An 18,289-nucleotide genomic window follows, 5' to 3' on the forward strand; every position below is an offset into this window, starting at 1 on the left:
AAAATTTTTTTGGAATTTTTCTGGTGTTATGATGTTGTAGAAATTCCAAAATGACCCAAGACTGAAGTTCTAAAGTCCATAACTCAACTTATCTTAATCGGATTTTGAAGTGGCATACCTCTAAATGTTTCTGGAGCAATTCTCTAAAAATCTGCATTCAAATTTGGAAATTTATTTTTCCAAAATTTTTTTGTAATTTTTCTGGTGTTATGATGTTGTAGAAATTCCAAAATGACCCAAGACTGAAGTTCTAAAATCCATAACTCAACTAACCTTAATCGGATTTTGAAGTGGCATACCTCTAAATGTTTCTGGAGCAATTCTCTAAAAATCTGCATTCAAATTTGGAAATTTATTTTTCCAAAATTTTTTTGTTATTTTTCTGCTGTTATGATGTTGTAGAAATTCCAAAATGACCCAAGACTGAAGTTCTAAAGTCCATAACTCAACTTATCTTAATCGGATTTTGAAGTGGCATACCTCTAAATGTTTCTGGAGCAATTCTCTAAAAATCTGCATTCAAATTTGAAAATTTATTTTTCCAAAAATTTTTTGTAATTTTTCTGCTGTTATGATGTTGTAGAAATTCCAAAATGACCCAAGACTGAAGTTCTAAAGTCCATAACTCAACTTATCTTAATCGGATTTTGAAGTGGCATACCTCTAAATGTTTCTGGAGCAATTCTCTAAAAATCTGCATTCAAATTTGAAAATTTATTTTTCCAAAAATTTTTTGTAATTTTTCTGCTGTTATGATGTTGTAGAAATTCCAAATTACCCCAGACTGAAGTTCTAAAGTCCATAACTCAACTTATGTTAATCGGATTTTGATGTGGCATACCTCTAAATGTTACTGGAGCAATTCTCTAAAAATCTGCATTCAAATTTGAAAATTTATTTTTCCAAAATTTTTTTGTAATTTTTCTGCTGTTATGATGTTGTAGAAATTCCAAAATGACCCAAGACTGAAGTTCTAAAGTCCATAACTCAACTTATCTTTATCGGATTTTGAAGTGGCATACCTCTAAATGTTTCTGGAGCAATTCTCTAAAAATCTGCATTCAAATTTGGAAATTTATTTTTCCAAAATTTTTTTGGAATTTTTCTGGTGTTATGATGTTGTAGAAATTCCAAAATGACCCAAGACTGAAGTTCTAAAGTCCATAACTCAACTTATCTTAATCGGATTTTGAAGTGGCATACCTCTAAATGTTTCTGGAGCAATTCTCTAAAAATCTGCATTCAAATTTGGAAATTTATTTTTCCAAAATTTTTTTGTAATTTTTCTGGTGTTATGATGTAGAAATTCCAAAATGACCCAAGACTGAAGTTCTAAAGTCCATAACTCAACTTATCTTAATCGGATGTTGAAGTGGCATACCTCTAAATGTTTCTGGAGCAATTCTCTAAAAACCTGCATTCAAATTTGAAAATTTATTTTTCCAAAAATTTTTTGTAATTTTTCTGCTGTTATGATGTTGTAGAAATTCCAAAATGACCCAAGACTGAAGTTCTAAAGTCCATAACTCAACTTATCTTAATCGGATTTTGAAGTGGCATACCTCTAAATGTTTCTGGAGCAATTCTCTAAAAACCTGCATTCAAATTTGAAAATTTATTTTTCCAAAAATTTTTTGTAATTTTTCTGCTGTTATGATGTTGTAGAAATTCCAAAATGACCCAAGACTGAAGTTCTAAAGTCCATAACTCAACTTATCTTAATCGGATTTTGAAGTGGCATACCTCTAAATGTTTCTGGAGCAATTCTCTAAAGACCTGCATTCAAATTTGAAAATTTATTTTTCCAAAAATTTTTTGTAATTTTTCTGCTGTTATGATGTTGTAGAAATTCCAAAATGACCCAAGACTGAAGTTCTAAAGTCCATAACTCAACTTATCTTAATCGGATTTTGAAGTGGCATACCTCTAAATGTTTCTGGAGCAATTCTCTAAAAATCTGCATTCAAATTTGGAAATTTATATTTCCAAAATTTTTTTGTAATTTTTCTGATGTTATGATGTTGTAGAAATTAAAAAATGACCCAAGACTGAAGTTCTGAAGACCATAACTCAACTTATCCTATTCGGATTTTGAAGTGGCATACCTCTAAATGTTTCTGGAGCAATTCTCTAAAAATCTGCATTCAAATTTGGAAATTTATTTTTCCAAAATTTTTTTGTAATTTTTCTGGTGTTATGATGTTGTAGAAATTCCAAAATGACCCAAGACTGAAGTTCTAAAATCCATAACTCAACTAACCTTAATCGGATTTTGAAGTGGCATACCTCTAAATGTTTCTGGAGCAATTCTCTAAAAATCTGCATTCAAATTTGGAAATTTATTTTTCCAAAATTTTTTTGTAATTTTTCTGGTGTTATGATGTTGTAGAAATTCCAAAATGACCCAAGACTGAAGTTCTAAAGTCCATAACTCAACTAACCTGAATCGGATTTTGAAGTGGCATACCTCTAAATTTTTCTGGAGCAATTCTCTAAAAATCTGCATTCAAATTTGGAAATTTATTTTTCCAAAATTTTTTTGTAATTTTTCTGGTGTTATGATGTTGTAGAAATTCCAAAATGACCCAAGACTGAAGTTCTAAAGTCCATAACTCAACTAACCTTAATCGGATTTTGAAGTGGCATACCTCTAAATGTTTCTGGAGCAATTCTCTAAAAATCTGCATTCAAATTTGAAAATTTATTTTTCCAAAATTTTTTTGTAATTTTTCTGGTGTTATGATGTTGTAGAAATTCCAAAATGACCCAAGACTGAAGTTCTAAAGTCCATAACTCAACTTATCTTAATCGGATTTTGAAGTGGCATACCTCTAAATGTTTCTGGAGCAATTCTCTAAAAATCTGCATTCAAATTTGGAAATTTATATTTCCAAATTTTTTTTGTAATTTTTCTGATGTTATGATGTTGTAGAAATTAAAAAATGACCCAAGACTGAAGTTCTGAAGACCATAACTCAACTTATCCTATTCGGATTTTGAAGTGGCATACCTCTAAATGTTTCTGGAGCAATTCTCTAAAAATCTGCATTCAAATTTGGAAATTTATTTTTCCAAAATTTTTTTGTAATTTTTCTGCTGTTATGATGTTGTAGAAATTCCAAAATTACCCCAGACTGAAGTTCCAAAGTCCATAACTCAACTTATGTTAATCGGATTTTGAAGTGGCATACCTCTAAATGTTTCTGGAGCAATTCTCTAAAAATCTGCATTCAAATTTGAAAATTTATTTTTCCAAAATTTTTTTGTAATTTTTCTGCTATTATGATGTTGTAGAAATTCCAAAATTACCCAAGACTGAAGTTCTAAAGTCCATAACTCAACTAACCTTAATCGGATTTTGAAGTGGCATACCTCTAAATGTTTCTGGAGCAATTCTCTAAAAATCTGCATTCAAATTTGGAAATTTATTTTTCCAAAAATTTTTTGTAATTTTTCTGCTGTTATGATGTTGTAGAAATTCCAAATTACCCCAGACTGAAGTTCTAAAGTCCATAACTCAACTTATGTTAATCGGATTTTGAAGTGGCATACCTCTAAATGTTTCTGGAGCAATTCTCTAAAAATCTGCATTCAAATTTGAAAATTTATTTTTCCAAAATTTTTTTGTAATTTTTCTGGTGTTATGATGTTGTAGAAATTCCAAAATGACCCAAGACTGAAGTTCTAAAGTCCATAACTCAACTTATCTTAATCGGATTTTGAAGTGGCATACCTCTAAATGTTTCTGGAGCAATTCTCTAAAAATCTGCATTCAAATTTGGAAATTTATTTTTCCAAAATTTTTTTGGAATTTTTCTGGTGTTATGATGTTGTAGAAATTCCAAAATGACCCAAGACTGAAGTTCTAAAGTCCATAACTCAACTTATCTTAATCGGATTTTGAAGTGGCATACCTCTAAATGTTTCTGGAGCAATTCTCTAAAAATCTGCATTCAAATTTGGAAATTTATTTTTCCAAAATTTTTTTGTAATTTTTCTGGTGTTATGATGTTGTAGAAATTCCAAAATGACCCAAGACTGAAGTTCTAAAATCCATAACTCAACTAACCTTAATCGGATTTTGAAGTGGCATACCTCTAAATGTTTCTGGAGCAATTCTCTAAAAATCTGCATTCAAATTTGGAAATTTATTTTTCCAAAATTTTTTTGTAATTTTTCTGGTGTTATGATGTTGTAGAAATTCCAAAATGACCCAAGACTGAAGTTCTAAAGTCCATAACTCAACTAACCTGAATCGGATTTTGAAGTGGCATACCTCTAAATGTTTCTGGAGCAATTCTCTAAAAATCTGCATTCAAATTTAGAAATTTATTTTTCCAAAATTTTTTTGTAATTTTTCTGGTGTTATGATGTTGTAGAAATTCCAAAATGACCCAAGACTGAAGTTCTAAAGTCCATAACTCAACTAACCTTAATCGGATTTTGAAGTGGCATACCTCTAAATGTTTCTGGAGCAATTCTCTAAAAATCTGCATTCAAATTTGAAAATTTATTTTTCCAAAATTTTTTTGTAATTTTTCTGCTGTTATGATGTTGTAGAAATTCCAAAATGACCCAAGACTGAAGTTCTAAAGTCCATAACTCAACTTATCTTTATCGGATTTTGAAGTGGCATACCTCTAAATGTTTCTGGAGCAATTCTCTAAAAATCTGCATTCAAATTTGGAAATTTATTTTTCCAACATTTTTTTGTAATTTTTCTGGTGTTATGATGTTGTAGAAATTCCAAAATGACCCAAGACTGAAGTTCTAAAGTCCATAACTCAACTTATCTTAATCGGATTTTGAAGTGGCATACCTCTAAATGTTTCTGGAGCAATTCTCTAAAAATCTGCATTCAAATTTGGAAATTTATTTTTCCAAAATTTTTTTGTAATTTTTCTGGTGTTATGATGTTGTAGAAATTCAAAAATGACTTAAGACTGAAGTTCTGAAGACCATAACTCAACTTATCCTATTCGGATTTTGAAGTGGCATACCTCTAAATGTTTCTGGAGCAATTCTCTAAAAATCTGCATTCAAATTTGGAAATTTATTTTTCCAAAATTTTTTTGGAATTTTTCTGGTGTTATGATGTTGTAGAAATTCCAAAATGACCCAAGACTGAAGTTCTAAAGTCCATAACTCAACTTATCTTAATCGGATTTTGAAGTGGCATACCTCTAAATGTTTCTGGAGCAATTCTCTAAAAATCTGCATTCAAATTTGGAAATTTATTTTTCCAAAATTTTTTTGTAATTTTTCTGGTGTTATGATGTTGTAGAAATTCCAAAATGACCCAAGACTGAAGTTCTAAAATCCATAACTCAACTAACCTTAATCGGATTTTGAAGTGGCATACCTCTAAATGTTTCTGGAGCAATTCTCTAAAAATCTGCATTCAAATTTGGAAATTTATTTTTCCAAAATTTTTTTGTAATTTTTCTGGTGTTATGATGTTGTAGAAATTCCAAAATGACCCAAGACTGAAGTTCTAAAGTCCATAACTCAACTAACCTGAATCGGATTTTGAAGTGGCATACCTCTAAATGTTTCTGGAGCAATTCTCTAAAAATCTGCATTCAAATTTAGAAATTTATTTTTCCAAAATTTTTTTGTAATTTTTCTGGTGTTATGATGTTGTAGAAATTCCAAAATGACCCAAGACTGAAGTTCTAAAGTCCATAACTCAACTAACCTTAATCGGATTTTGAAGTGGCATACCTCTAAATGTTTCTGGAGCAATTCTCTAAAAATCTGCATTCAAATTTGAAAATTTATTTTTCCAAAATTTTTTTGTAATTTTTCTGCTGTTATGATGTTGTAGAAATTCCAAAATGACCCAAGACTGAAGTTCTAAAGTCCATAACTCAACTTATCTTTATCGGATTTTGAAGTGGCATACCTCTAAATGTTTCTGGAGCAATTCTCTAAAAATCTGCATTCAAATTTGGAAATTTATTTTTCCAACATTTTTTTGTAATTTTTCTGGTGTTATGATGTTGTAGAAATTCCAAAATGACCCAAGACTGAAGTTCTAAAGTCCATAACTCAACTTATGTTAATCGGATTTTGAAGTGGCATACCTCTAAATGTTTCTGGAGCAATTCTCTAAAAATCTGCATTCAAATTTGGAAATTTATTTTTCCAAAATTTTTTTGTAATTTTTCTGGTGTTATGATGTTGTAGAAATTCAAAAATGACTTAAGACTGAAGTTCTGAAGACCATAACTCAACTTATCCTATTCGGATTTTGAAGTGGCATACCTCTAAATGTTTCTGGAGCAATTCTCTAAAAATCTGCATTCAAATTTGGAAATTTATTTTTCCAAAAGTTTTTTGTAATTTTTCTGATGTTAAGATGTCGTAGAAATTCAAAAATGTCCAAAGTCAACTTATCTTAATCGGATTTTCAATATTTGAAATTTCTCGTTTGCACCCCCAGCTGAGTAACGGGTATCTGATAGTCGGGGAACTCCATCATGTTCTATATAATATATTTATTTTTTTATTGATGGAAAGTTATGTGATATTTTCCCGACCTTGAAACAACAACCTTTTAACAAATAATGAGCTATTTCCAAGACGAACCGGAACTCCCTTAAGTAAAATGGCTGAAACTCGTTTTTGAGTAAACTGATCCTTAGTATGATACGAGTACGTTAATTATATGTCGTAGCCCCTAAAGGGTGATGTAAAAGAAATATAACAAATCAAAATTAAGGTGTTATTTACTTAAATATTCTTTATTGAATGGCTCGGTAATAGACATCTCTGTTATTGGTGTCCTGAATGCTGCGATAATTATCGATGAGCGGTTTCTTTCGCGAGTCTCTGAGGTTCCAGAGTTTTGCGATCTGACGACGCGGATAGTCAAGAACATCGGGGAAAACGGTCCACGTGACCGCTTCGGCACAATCCGGTGTGGTCAGAGATCCTATCAATTGAGTACCAATGAGTACCAAGGGGCTGCAAATGGTTCCCCCAACTTACCATTGTACGTGAAGAACTCTCCAGTCACAATATTACCCAGCAACTGGCCCACGGTCAGTCTGCCGGTTATCGTGGCATTGGAGTTGTATTGCACGATTCTCGGCAGCTGGTTGAAGATCTTGTTGAGTCCGTAGTGCTGGGAGATTTGCCGATCCACCGCTCTGAACATAACCCCCAGAACAGCCAGGCCATCGGGATGCATGGTGGCCTCGCCCATCGTATCGTATATGGTGTTCTTATGAACGATGTGCATCTCCACGTCGTAACGCTGAAAGTTGATGGCGTGCTCCGATCCCTTGGAGTTCCCTGATCCCCAATGGAAATGCACGCTCTGGGCCTCGAAGTTTCCGGGCAAGAGGCTGCCATTAATGGAGGGCCGTTGGCCACCTCGAGTTTGCGGTATTACCATGTTAGCTATCCGAATAAACAACTTGATAACACTCAATGGACATGTGAGTTATTGAAAGCTTCGCACCTGTGTGTCCATTATTGATAATCACCAAGGGGGTTTGCAATGGTTGATCATAGTAGTTGAAACGCAGGCGCGGAATCGCCACAATTTTGGACTATTTAGGTAGAAAATTAGCAACCCTTTTAAAGAGATTACCCACTGGCAACTTACATCTTCATAAATCAAATCTATGGGAGACTGGTTCTCCCCACTTTGGCACGTTCCCGTCCAGTCATCGCCCTGCTCATCGTAGTTGTACTCGCCTGCCGCCTGCTCGTCTGCCCGATCCTGCTTAATAGCAGTGAGATAGGCCTCCGGGAGCTCTGCATAAAAATATATAATATATATATATATTGCCAAAAACAAGGGCTTGTAAATTCACCTATATAGGCAAAAGTGCAACCGCAAAGGGCTAGAAGCCAGCAAAAGCCGATAGAAAACATTGCTTAGCTAGGAACTTTTCTTGTAAGTACTTTCAGATCCGTTCGCCTGGGGGATTCCAGTCAGACTGTGAGCTTCTCGGCTCCAAACAGGATCATTTATACCAGCAAACCCAGGGGAAAACTGCCATAACTTATAAATGGGTGTGCATAAGAGTCTGATAAGCGCAATCAGCTTAGCCAGCCTATGGGCGCAATTTACATTCAAATTGCAAATGGCTTTACAGCTTTGCAGTTGCCAAACCGGCTTCATAATTGACTTTGACTGTGGCCAAGACACGGAGCACGTAACTAATGAATCCTCTTCTCTCTTTCACATTCCCTTTACATTGTAGATAGATCGAAGAATCGCCAATTGCTCTGAATCGGAATTAAAATAGTATGCCTTCACATCACTTGAGTCATTGCAATGGGCGCTTTTCGAATCAATGAATCACTGGACTACTTTCAACGCAACGACTCATAGGTTGAGGTAGGTTCGATGGAAGGGAAGGGATTCGTGAATCGAATGGGCCCTATCGTTTACTTGTTAAAATCCAATAAGATTAGGTACACCTTTGTATAAATATAATACTAATATGTCTCCTACTATTAGTTGGAATCCCTAATCTATCGGGCAATTGCTAAATTACCTGTCTGGATCCCAGGTAAACTCATTAGGCGCTTATCTTAAAGTTCAGCCAAGACATTGCCCTTACTGATCTTGGGTAACAAATACACTTTCCCAGACTACCTCTTTTGTTGGCACTACTAAAACTTCAGATTGATGCATTTTATAAACTATAGAAACTATAAAATGTAGATTTTTGGTTGCTTAATAAAGGTGTGCTTCTATCGTGAAAGCTGAAAGACTAACAGCTGTTGTAACAACTTGAGCAAAACTCAAATACCAACTGGATCGAAACCTTCGTCTTTGTTCTTTACCCTACTTTTTCAAAATCCGTGGATGGGACTTTGGCTTAAAATTTAAGCAAGTATGTATGTCAGCATCTTGAAATGGTTTGTACAGGAGCGTATTGTATTTAGTTTATTTCCTATTTTTTTTAACCCTATAAAACACAGTTCGCCCGTTTAGATGCTGTAGAGAACGATAGTTGTTGACCAGCTGGTTGCCCGCATCGTCTGTCAATAACCAAAACTTTGATGAGGGTGTAAGGCCCACAAACGTAATTTCGGTAAAAACAATCCAGATGACCGCCTCGTAGCAATTGGGCGTGGTCAGAGAGCCATCGTAGGAGAAGAAGTCTTTGAGATTCGGACTGTCAATCAACTCATCCAAACTAAGAAAACCATGATAAGAAGTGTTCGAATCTATGATCGGAATCCGTACGACTGACTCCATAAGACTGATCAAGGTTTCGGATTTTGTTCTTCTTTTCTGCAAATAAATTTACGGAACATGATTTCTTGAGGCATGTAGAAATCTACAATATATTACCTTATCAATGGACATCAGAACGGCAACAACAGCCAAACCATCTTTTTGTTCAGCTGCTTCCGCAACATTTTTGTACTTTTCGTTCCAATGAACAATATGGATTTCTCCATAATATCGCAATCTTTGTATTAAATGCTCGGCTCCGCGGGAATTATTGGATCCCCAATGAAAGTGAAGATTAGAGGCCAAGTAGCGACCCTTCAAACGGCCCCCGGATATATAGGGTAGCCTTCCATTGATTGTTTTGGTTATTTCCAAGGTAACTAACAATATAGCAATTAATTGCGCTCTGTTTTTAAACTACATAAAGCCTACTTGTGTGTCCATTATTCCGAATCCATACTGGGTTCGTAAGCTGTTGGTAATAGTTCCCGAAAAAGATTGCAGGTAATGCTTTCTTATATGCCTACCAGTAAGTGCTACAAATGTATTATTTCTGACGTCTGAATTCGTTTCGTTCACTGCTTACGGTGTTTCTATCCAACGCAATCGGTGATTGGGATTTTCCGGAGGAGCAGAGGCCTCCCCAGTCCGTTCCTTGCTTCAGGTAATTCCATTGGGCACCTGCAAGTTGCAAGTAAAAGAAACATATGGGGTTTTCTTGTAAATCTGGATACAGATACCTTTTCGTTTCGACTCATTGACAAGAAAGGTTTTTAGAGTACAAACGGCTAGTATTAATATCATACCGCTAAATTGATTTGAAATGCATATTTATTCCTTCAAATGTCTCTGTTTTGTCATCACTCGTCAAATTTCCAATTTCAAAATTGAAATTTAGATTTATTTTTTTTAAGTTTTTTTTAAACCCTTTTTTATTAGTCTTGCAAATTTCCATCGATTTGCAAAAATCGTTTTACTACGCCCACTCTACCGCCCACAATCCGCCTAAAACTGTCACTACCACGCGTTTTAAAATCTTTTTAAATTTGTTTACATAATTTCTCGTTTGCACTTTCACTAGCTGAGTAACGGGTATCTGATAGTCGGGGAACTCGACTATAGCATTCTATCTTGTTACCATTTGCCGTTTGAAAAAGCGCGAGCGGAAGCAGTAGAAACATCTTGTGAAAAGCGTTCGCCTGCATTGTTGTGGATTTCAGTTGTGATTGTTGCGATTGCAATAATATTATTATTGAAATTGATTCCAGATAACTCGTGTGACCTATGTCGCTCCTCGGTTTTGATTTCACTTAGTTTTTCCGATGTAAATGGACGGGAGTTATGCTAGCTTTACTGCAGCTCCGACTGCCAACTTTAAACAACTGGAACGGATCACAAATAGGCGGCCAACTTTCAGTTCAGATGGGGATTGCGACTATCTCAAATTTACTCGCACCGTATCCAATATGATTTGGAACCCCAAGAACGAGGGCCGCTTCAAGTCCAACTGGAGTGCCTCGAAATGGAAAATTGTTTATAACATGTGAAATAATTTATTTGCCTTAGGAAACTATAATAAATACGGAACTTAAGCCTATGTAAGTATCACTTTCCCAGGTAGGCACCACTCAGATCCTTTCCCGCCCTGTAGAACACTGGGCGTCCATTTCGCGGTTGGATGTCCCGGAAATTGTTGATAAGCCTGTGCCCCTCGGAGTCGCGCAGCCTCCAAAACTTCGATACCGATGAATAGGGCACGGGCAGCACCTGGGAGAACACCGTCCAGGTGACAGACTGCTCGCAGAGGGGCGTGGTCAGGGATCCTCGATAGGTGAAGAAGTCCCGGGGATTCAAATTTCCGAGCATCTGGCCCAGACTCAGGCTGCCCGGAATGGTCGTCCGTGCGTTGTACTTCGTTACTCTCGGCAACGCACTCAGTACTTTGCTCAGTCCCGGAAATATGCGATTGGGATTCTGTAAACAATTTTGTATAAATTCATAAAATCACTTTGAACTGTTTTTGTATTCAAATGACTGATGCATATAAACACAAAAATAACGCTGAAAGAACAATCATCTCAAAGTGACGTATTGACACGTTTATTTTTCTTCGGTAAATTTAGTTTTACGCTGAAGGCTTCCATTTCAGCCGTACTTCTATCGTACCATCACGTTAGCTTAGATTGCACATGGTTTCTGGGTACAAGAACCCCCATATGATCACTTCTTGTTTACCTTTACGATTTTCAGCATGACTCCAATAACAGCGATTCCATCTTTTTTGCTTTTCGCCTCATCGATATCTGTATACCTCTCATTTCGATGGACAATGTGCATTTCCACGTCGAACCGCTGCTGGTTGATGGAGTGTTCGGATCCGCGGGAACTCGGGGATCCCCAATGGAAGTGGAAAGCCTCGGCCACATATCTGCCTTTCAGAAGGCCCCCGGTTATGAAGGGCTTGTTGCCGTTAGCAGTTTCTGGTATCTCCACGTGAGCTGCCAAGCAATTAGTAGCTTTCGTTCAAAACCAATGCATTGGCGATCTTTGGAAAGACAACCCACCTGTATGTCCATTATTGTGCAGGGTGAGCGGTCCCCTCAGCTTTACGTCATAGTTGGCGAACACGATGCGCGGCAGTGGGACGATGAGCGACTGCCGGAAAGTATGACAATATATATTAGTTATTGAAATAAATTAGCCCTGTTTGGCGCTTCCATTTTCCACACTCATTACCCCTCGTAATACTAAAATTGGTAAAAGTGGCGTTAAAAGAGTTCGCGATTGTTCACTGGTTATATGCCAATTTGGGGTATCACTTTATGCTGAGATGAATGTTGTAAGCCAATTATGTAAGCATTGTGCCAAATTGGCTGGATAATAGTGCCAATCATTGCCAAGTTATCGTAGTTGTCTTTTTAACCTTCATACTATCGTATCTCAAGTATGAAAGTATTTCATATGACAAAATATTAACGACTTCTTAGGCGGATTTCTTACGCAGTAACAGCGTTTAAATAGATGCGCATATGAAATAGGGCTGAGTTTTGGCACGCATAATTAATACAAATTCGGTGATACACATTTTTAATTTATTAGATTTCTTTTCATCACTGTAAATTGCTGAAGACAAACAAACTTTTTGGCAGACTAAATCATTTAAGACGGAAAACAAAGGAACTCGGCTTAGTTCTGATCATACAGGGTATCATTTCACATACTTTTGTGGTATTTGCTACTTACTTTTTGGACGTTCAATGAAATGGGTGATTGTCTTTCCCCCGAAGAACAAATTCCTCCCCAGTCCTGTCCGTTCGTCTCGTAATTCCAATGCGATTCGACATTATTATCTACAAGTTTCAAATTGAAGAAAATGTTAGGTCTGAGACGTTTTCACTTTCTTTCAGCCATCTAGCATCTGGTAATCCTATTAGCCAAGACCGTGAATAAATTCACTTCTGTTTTCATTCGATGGAATTAGCCGACTCTCTCATTTCTGGAACCCAAACAAGGTATGGCATGGTGATTAATCAAAGTGGCTCATACAATTAATTGGAATGGGCTTGATTTTCAAACCCTTTCATACTTTTAACACAATTTCTTAATAATTTTGAGAGGACTAACATCAAAACTAAACCATTCCATATCCGTTAAAGCTACCACACTACTAATATATGTAACTTCCTGCCATTGAAGGCTAGTCTTACACTTTTTATCACTCCATTCGATCTGTTTTAAGATCTGGGATCCAAATTACCATTTGATGTATGCTGATAGGCGAGTGGTAGCAGTAGTAATAGCTTGTGAAAGGCACTCGGCTGCATTGTTGCAGATCGTAGATGTGATTGTTCTGACGACGATAGTACTTATGAATATAATTGATTCCCGCGGACGCGTTAAGTTTTGTATTAAAAATCGCGGTGTTTTCGATTTTACATAATTTAACCGGTGCGAATGTGCGGGAGATATGTTGGCCCTTATGATGCTGCTGCCACTGCGAACTCCGAACAACTGAAACGGCCCACAAATACCACGATATCTTTTATAGTTTAGAGGGGAACGGTGCCCACGTAGACTTGGCGTCTGGGGAGTCGGAATGGAATCGGAATCGGATCGGATCGGATCTGAATTCGACACCTAAGTGGCGCGTGATTAGCGGCAAACGGTAGCAACAAGTGGCAGTATAATTGCAGCGCTGGGTTTTCGAAATGATAAATGATGTATCTGATTTGTTGGTGTCTGCGCAACATAGAGCATAAGAGCCAGGAAAATCCAATATTGGTTGGAAATGCGGAAAAGATCTAACAAAGTTGCTGAACTCTTACAAATTCTGTGCACATTAATTGGTGAATGGGTGGGTTACCAGTTGTACCACCCATATGTCTTGTAGATAGGCTCCCAATCTGATTTCTTCATTATCTGTGCATTTCAAAGTAACGTATAAAAATATCCCCGGCAGCTGCTACGCGCCTGTCTTAAAAATATTTTATTTATCAAACATATTACCATACGCCAAGTCAAATTTCTTCTTAACAAACTCAATTCCAAATGCATTAATAGAAAGTAGCTCTGACCATTTGCATTTGAATTGTTATCTATGGCGAATATTATGGCCAAAATTTTGGCAAATATTCGCATTGAATGACTGCTTCAGCCAGGTTAGGCAGAAGTTGCCAGTCAGCTTTCGTCTACGTCATGTCCAAAAAACTGGGAAATCCTCTGACCAGTTACAGCATAATGGCTTCGAGCTAAACTTCTTTGTCGAATGTTCCACAATTCCCTTAACACGTGTGACTCACATGAAAGCGCCAATTAGATTGGATAATGACCACAAGCGGTGGTAACATCTTTCGTCAGCATGGATAATATAATTTTTTCCCAGCGCGAATAATATAATATTTATGTTATCCACGGCGATTTCACTTTCCAACTAACCGAAGAGAGCGACTCAACTTTTTTCAGGCTTTTCATTTAAACTGTATTTCGTAGTCTGTCACTAACATCTAAGTATTCATGCATACTCCGCAAGTATTAATTATATTCTAAAAGTATAATATAGTTCAATTTTGATACAATTTTTATCGCTTGAACGTCTTATCAATAGAAATGTATCAAGCGTCTTCTGCGCAGTCAAACTGCTCTTAATTCTTGGATTTCCCCCGAAGGTCAGAGTTCGGTGGCGAAATATATGCGCCTACTGGGTCAGAAGTCACCCACCGCATGGGAAACAAACTCGAACTGGCGCTCCATGCTGTTCTCGGATTCCAACTCCAGTGCATCGTCGATGAAGTGCATCTCGACGTGCTCGCGGAAGGCATTGAAAGACACTTGGCTGGAGTACTGCTTGCCGCACATAGGGCAGATCTTCTCCATTGCATCGGCTGCGTCTGCTTTGATTTTCTCTTGTATGATATTGATTCTCTGGCTGGGCGGTGTTCCATTGTGTCCATTGTGCTGGCTCTCATAGTTCTTCAGTTCGCTGGTCAGGCTGTCGTCCGTTTCCAGACTTTTGTCGGCCATCTCCGGCTTTTTGAAGGTTTTCTGGGCACATTCCGGACAGGGCTTCAGTGCTGCGTACACATAAAGCAGGCGTTAAAAGTAGTTTTTTTAGCATAATTTGTTACTTACCTATGCGACTTTCTAGTAAAGTCAGAGCCGAACTGAGCTCCTGCTGCTGCTTCATGGCCTCTCGCCTCATCTCCTGCAGTCCATCCATACATCTTTTGGCATCCACATTGGCATCAGGTTCACTGGTGGTTTCCTCCACCTTTTGCAGGTTGTAAGGGTAACCTAGTTCCCCGCTACTGGCACCGAAGTCATCCAAGGCTATTTCCTCCAGGCTGAGATCCTTTATCCCGTCTGACAGCATCTTTTGGCGAAGGTGAGGATTGGGGGAGTGTTGCGTAAAGGTCTTGGAGCGCACCAGGTTCTGGTTTTGCTGGGCACGCGAGTCGGATGAGCTGGGCACTGCGTTTAGCTGCTGATCCTTGGAGATCTGCGACAGACGGGACCAGAGGCGTCTGTTCTCGTTGGACACCATGCTAATGTGCTCCTCCAGCTGCTCCTTTTGGCGCTGCAGCTCAGAGACCTGGGCTTTGAGGGAGAGTACATCCCCAGTGACCCCGATTTCCTTTGCAGTTGGAGCACCTTCTGACCTGCTGGAGGCTTCCCTCAGTCGCTGGTTCTCCTCCTCCATGCTGGCCACGCGGCGCTGCAGCTGGATGCACCGCTCCTTGATAGTTTGCAGCGCCACTTGGAGTGCGTAGTTCATTTTGTCACTGGAAGGGGAGTTTATGGATCCGGAAGTGGACGTGGAACTGGCCATGGGTGTGATTTTGGCAGCAGATGCCTCCATTCTGGATTACTGGAGTTCCCTGGCACTTGGCATCAAAGTAATCGCCCAATCGATCCGACAAATATACGTTTTCCTGTAAATGTTTGATTTTCCAAATTTTTTATTGCGTTCTCATTAGTAAGACCGTGCGACAAACTTTAAAAAATAATGAACAATACACCGATAGTCTGCAGTTACTGAAGACGGTCATGTAAAAACTGAGTAACATTTTAAAGTCAGAATTCAGCATGTTTTTATTAATAAAAAACAACAAAGGCTTTTTGGTTATTATGCAAAACCATTTTTTACATAATTGAAGACGATAGTTTCTCAGACGCAACAGGTTTCACTGTATCTCAGCATTCTTGTTACGTTATTTGACAGTGTGACCAGCTCATTCCGCAAACAGCTGCTTTTGTTTACGCCGCATTATTATCCAACAAATTTTCCGATGTTTTGCGGCAAGAGTTTAGTCAATAATTTCTACAAATATAAGAGAAAGATGTGGCAGAATGTAGTCCCAATAATACAGCGTGGCAAGGGAACTTACCACCCACTAAAAATTCTCTTTTTCGGCACCGATTACTTTTCCTTGCCCAGCTTACAGGCGCTACACAAAAACTGCGGGTAAAAAAGTTTGCAAAAATAATATTAAAGTAGTTAATAATAGTTTTTAATTTCTCAGTGACCACTTGGGAGTTGTTACCTCCTTCAAAAATCCCGCCAACTGTGTGAGGACCTATGCGGAAAAGGAGAAGCTTCCCCTGCAAAAGTGGCCCATAGATCCATCTGTGTGTCCTAAGTTTGACCTGGGCGTCGTGGTTTCCTTTGGCCACCTGATTCCTGCTAATATCATACATGGATTTCCTAATGGAATGATCAATGTTCATGCTAGTCTATTGCCCAGGTGGCGAGGAGCTGCTCCCATCATATATGCGATCATGAAGGGAGATGCCATCACTGGGGTTTCCATCATGAAAATCGAACCTCACCGGTTTGATATTGGTGCAGTAAGTTCGTTCTCTCCTTACCATCATGTCATGTAGTGATCACGGCTTCACTACTTCAGATTTTAGCTCAGCGGGAGGTGGCGATTGAGCCCAATGTCTTCATGCCGGACTTGCACGCATCTTTGGCGTCGTTAGGGGCAGATTTACTAGTGGATACGGTTAACAACCTGTCAGTACGACTTAAGGAAGCCAAACCCCAGGATAGTACAAAGACCAGCTATGGTAGAGTATATCTAAGCACCTAGAGAACCTATATATACCATTTTTTCCTTCAGCTCCCAAGATCACCAGTAAAATAACAGAAGTCAATTGGTCGGAGCTGAGTGCCCTTGACATATACACGCGTCATAGAGCTTTGTTTGGCTACAAAAACCTTACCACCAGCTTTTTGAGCAAGCAAGTGCAGCTGCTAGAGGTGCGATTACCGGAAAAGGAACTTCCATTCCAAGAACCTGGTGCTATCAGCTACCTGAGGAAGGCGAGATCCCTGGTAATTGGATGTGCTCAGCACAGCCAGTTGGAGGTGCTTCAATTACGCGTAGAAGGTAGAAAACCTATGAGTGCGCAGGACTTTAACAACGGCTTCCTAAAGCAAGCAAGGTCTTTATCTTTTACGGCGAATAAACTAGCATCGCTTTGATAACGAACGTGTGGCTTTAATGCACAATGGATGCTTATTATCTAGGCCAAGTCGGAGGGCTTGACTTCCTTGGTTTCGGACAATTGCTGCGTGGATTTTTGGAGCAGATTCTTGGTGAACCACATGGGACGAGGCTTCTTCATCTCCACGATGCGTTTGTTTTTCAGCTCATCTGAGGACTGTTCGGCTTTCTCGCCCTCATAAAGAACGATTACTTCCTTGTCCACGGGATCTAGACCCAGTGTCTCCTGGATTTTCGACTGCATGAGCTCAGTCTCCTTCAGGACTTTTTGGTAGCAGAAAGCTGGAAGAGCAGCATTAATAGAAGCAACATCTTGTTATACTTTTAAGCGTACGTACGACAAAGAACCCCCATCTCGTGGTCATGGCCACATTGCAGACAGGAGCGGATGTTCCTCTTCTCCCTCAGAGGCTTCCAATTGTATTCCGGATATCCGAACTTCCGCTTCAGGCGTTTCTCCACGGATCTCCTGTGTTTCGGAACAGCCCACAGCATTCCGTCGCCAATAAGCTGCTTCAAACTGAATTCCTGGGAGGATCTATGGCTGTGATCATGCTGAAAACCGGCCAACGCTAGAGCTGTACAAATAGTGGGTAAGTAGGAGTATTTTAGCTTAGGCTAGTACATCTCACCAGGAGGGTGTCCTCCATGTGGCAGGAACAGGCTCTCCAAGTTCCTAAATAAGTTTGTAATTGATAAAAACAAATTTCTGGACATCTTGATTCTCCTCTCCTAAAATTTACGTAAACGTGATTGGAGATGCGCATGAGAAACAGCTGTGCTATCGATAAGTTTATTTGAAAGACGTAAGTATCCCTGCTGACGCAAATAATATGCGTTTCTATTTGATAAGAATGGAAGATACCCAATAAAGAGCAATTCTAAGTTAATATTGTCAACAGAAATCAAACACTACCGAAAACTAATTCAACTAACTTTTTAATTTAATACCTTAATTACAGACCAGTTCCGTTTTAATGTTATAGCCTTTGCCGCCTTACGTTACCCACCTTTACTGATACGTTTAGCCGGCTGCCTTGCGTCACCGCGCACGTTGCAACCCTAAACAGCTGTTCGC

At 38.3% G+C, this 18,289-nt stretch overlaps 6 protein-coding genes across 6 annotated transcripts; 1 reads left to right on the forward strand and 5 right to left on the reverse strand.

Annotated features, from left to right (window-relative positions):
* Positions 1 to 6,687: 6,687 nt before the first annotated feature.
* Positions 6,688 to 7,977, reverse strand: LOC6554851 (carbonic anhydrase 2). Its single transcript, XM_015153627.2, has 5 exons — positions 7,827 to 7,977; positions 7,616 to 7,767; positions 7,469 to 7,559; positions 6,994 to 7,407; positions 6,688 to 6,937 (listed from the first exon to the last, which is right to left on the reverse strand). Exons 1-5 carry the CDS (start codon positions 7,885 to 7,887, stop codon positions 6,747 to 6,749), a joined length of 909 nt encoding a protein of 302 aa, XP_015009113.1. The 5' UTR covers positions 7,888 to 7,977; the 3' UTR covers positions 6,688 to 6,746.
* A 921-nt stretch (positions 7,978 to 8,898) lies between these two features.
* LOC26526382 (carbonic anhydrase 1) lies at positions 8,899 to 10,583 on the reverse strand. Its single transcript, XM_015153892.2, has 5 exons — positions 10,344 to 10,583; positions 9,792 to 9,886; positions 9,638 to 9,728; positions 9,323 to 9,585; positions 8,899 to 9,262 (listed from the first exon to the last, which is right to left on the reverse strand). Exons 1-5 carry the CDS (start codon positions 10,408 to 10,410, stop codon positions 8,912 to 8,914), a joined length of 867 nt encoding a protein of 288 aa, XP_015009378.1. The 5' UTR covers positions 10,411 to 10,583; the 3' UTR covers positions 8,899 to 8,911.
* Positions 10,584 to 10,755: 172 nt separating this feature from the next.
* On the reverse strand, positions 10,756 to 13,224 carry LOC26526583 (carbonic anhydrase 2). The gene is made up of 5 exons (XM_015153902.2): positions 12,963 to 13,224; positions 12,449 to 12,555; positions 11,770 to 11,860; positions 11,441 to 11,703; positions 10,756 to 11,179 (listed from the first exon to the last, which is right to left on the reverse strand). Exons 1-5 carry the CDS (start codon positions 13,027 to 13,029, stop codon positions 10,811 to 10,813), a joined length of 897 nt encoding a protein of 298 aa, XP_015009388.1. The 5' UTR covers positions 13,030 to 13,224; the 3' UTR covers positions 10,756 to 10,810.
* A 934-nt stretch (positions 13,225 to 14,158) lies between these two features.
* On the reverse strand, positions 14,159 to 15,739 carry LOC6554852 (protein spindle-F). The gene is made up of 2 exons (XM_001981060.3): positions 14,834 to 15,739; positions 14,159 to 14,775 (listed from the first exon to the last, which is right to left on the reverse strand). Exons 1-2 carry the CDS (start codon positions 15,558 to 15,560, stop codon positions 14,408 to 14,410), a joined length of 1,095 nt encoding a protein of 364 aa, XP_001981096.1. The 5' UTR covers positions 15,561 to 15,739; the 3' UTR covers positions 14,159 to 14,407.
* Positions 15,740 to 15,906: 167 nt separating this feature from the next.
* LOC6554853 (methionyl-tRNA formyltransferase, mitochondrial) lies at positions 15,907 to 17,196 on the forward strand. Its single transcript, XM_001981061.3, has 4 exons — positions 15,907 to 16,166; positions 16,225 to 16,549; positions 16,609 to 16,771; positions 16,825 to 17,196. Exons 1-4 carry the CDS (start codon positions 15,991 to 15,993, stop codon positions 17,187 to 17,189), a joined length of 1,029 nt encoding a protein of 342 aa, XP_001981097.2. The 5' UTR covers positions 15,907 to 15,990; the 3' UTR covers positions 17,190 to 17,196.
* LOC6554854 (39S ribosomal protein L32, mitochondrial) lies at positions 17,184 to 18,011 on the reverse strand. The gene is made up of 3 exons (XM_001981062.3): positions 17,844 to 18,011; positions 17,550 to 17,789; positions 17,184 to 17,493 (listed from the first exon to the last, which is right to left on the reverse strand). The coding sequence occupies exons 1-3, from the start codon at positions 17,926 to 17,928 to the stop codon at positions 17,231 to 17,233; spliced, it is 588 nt and encodes a 195-aa protein (XP_001981098.1). The 5' UTR covers positions 17,929 to 18,011; the 3' UTR covers positions 17,184 to 17,230.
* Positions 18,012 to 18,289: the final 278 nt, after the last annotated feature.

This window comes from Drosophila erecta, unplaced genomic scaffold (assembly GCF_003286155.1).
Source record: "Drosophila erecta strain 14021-0224.00,06,07 unplaced genomic scaffold, DereRS2 tig00000000-arrow-pilon, whole genome shotgun sequence".
NCBI lineage: Eukaryota > Metazoa > Arthropoda > Insecta > Diptera > Drosophilidae > Drosophila > Drosophila erecta.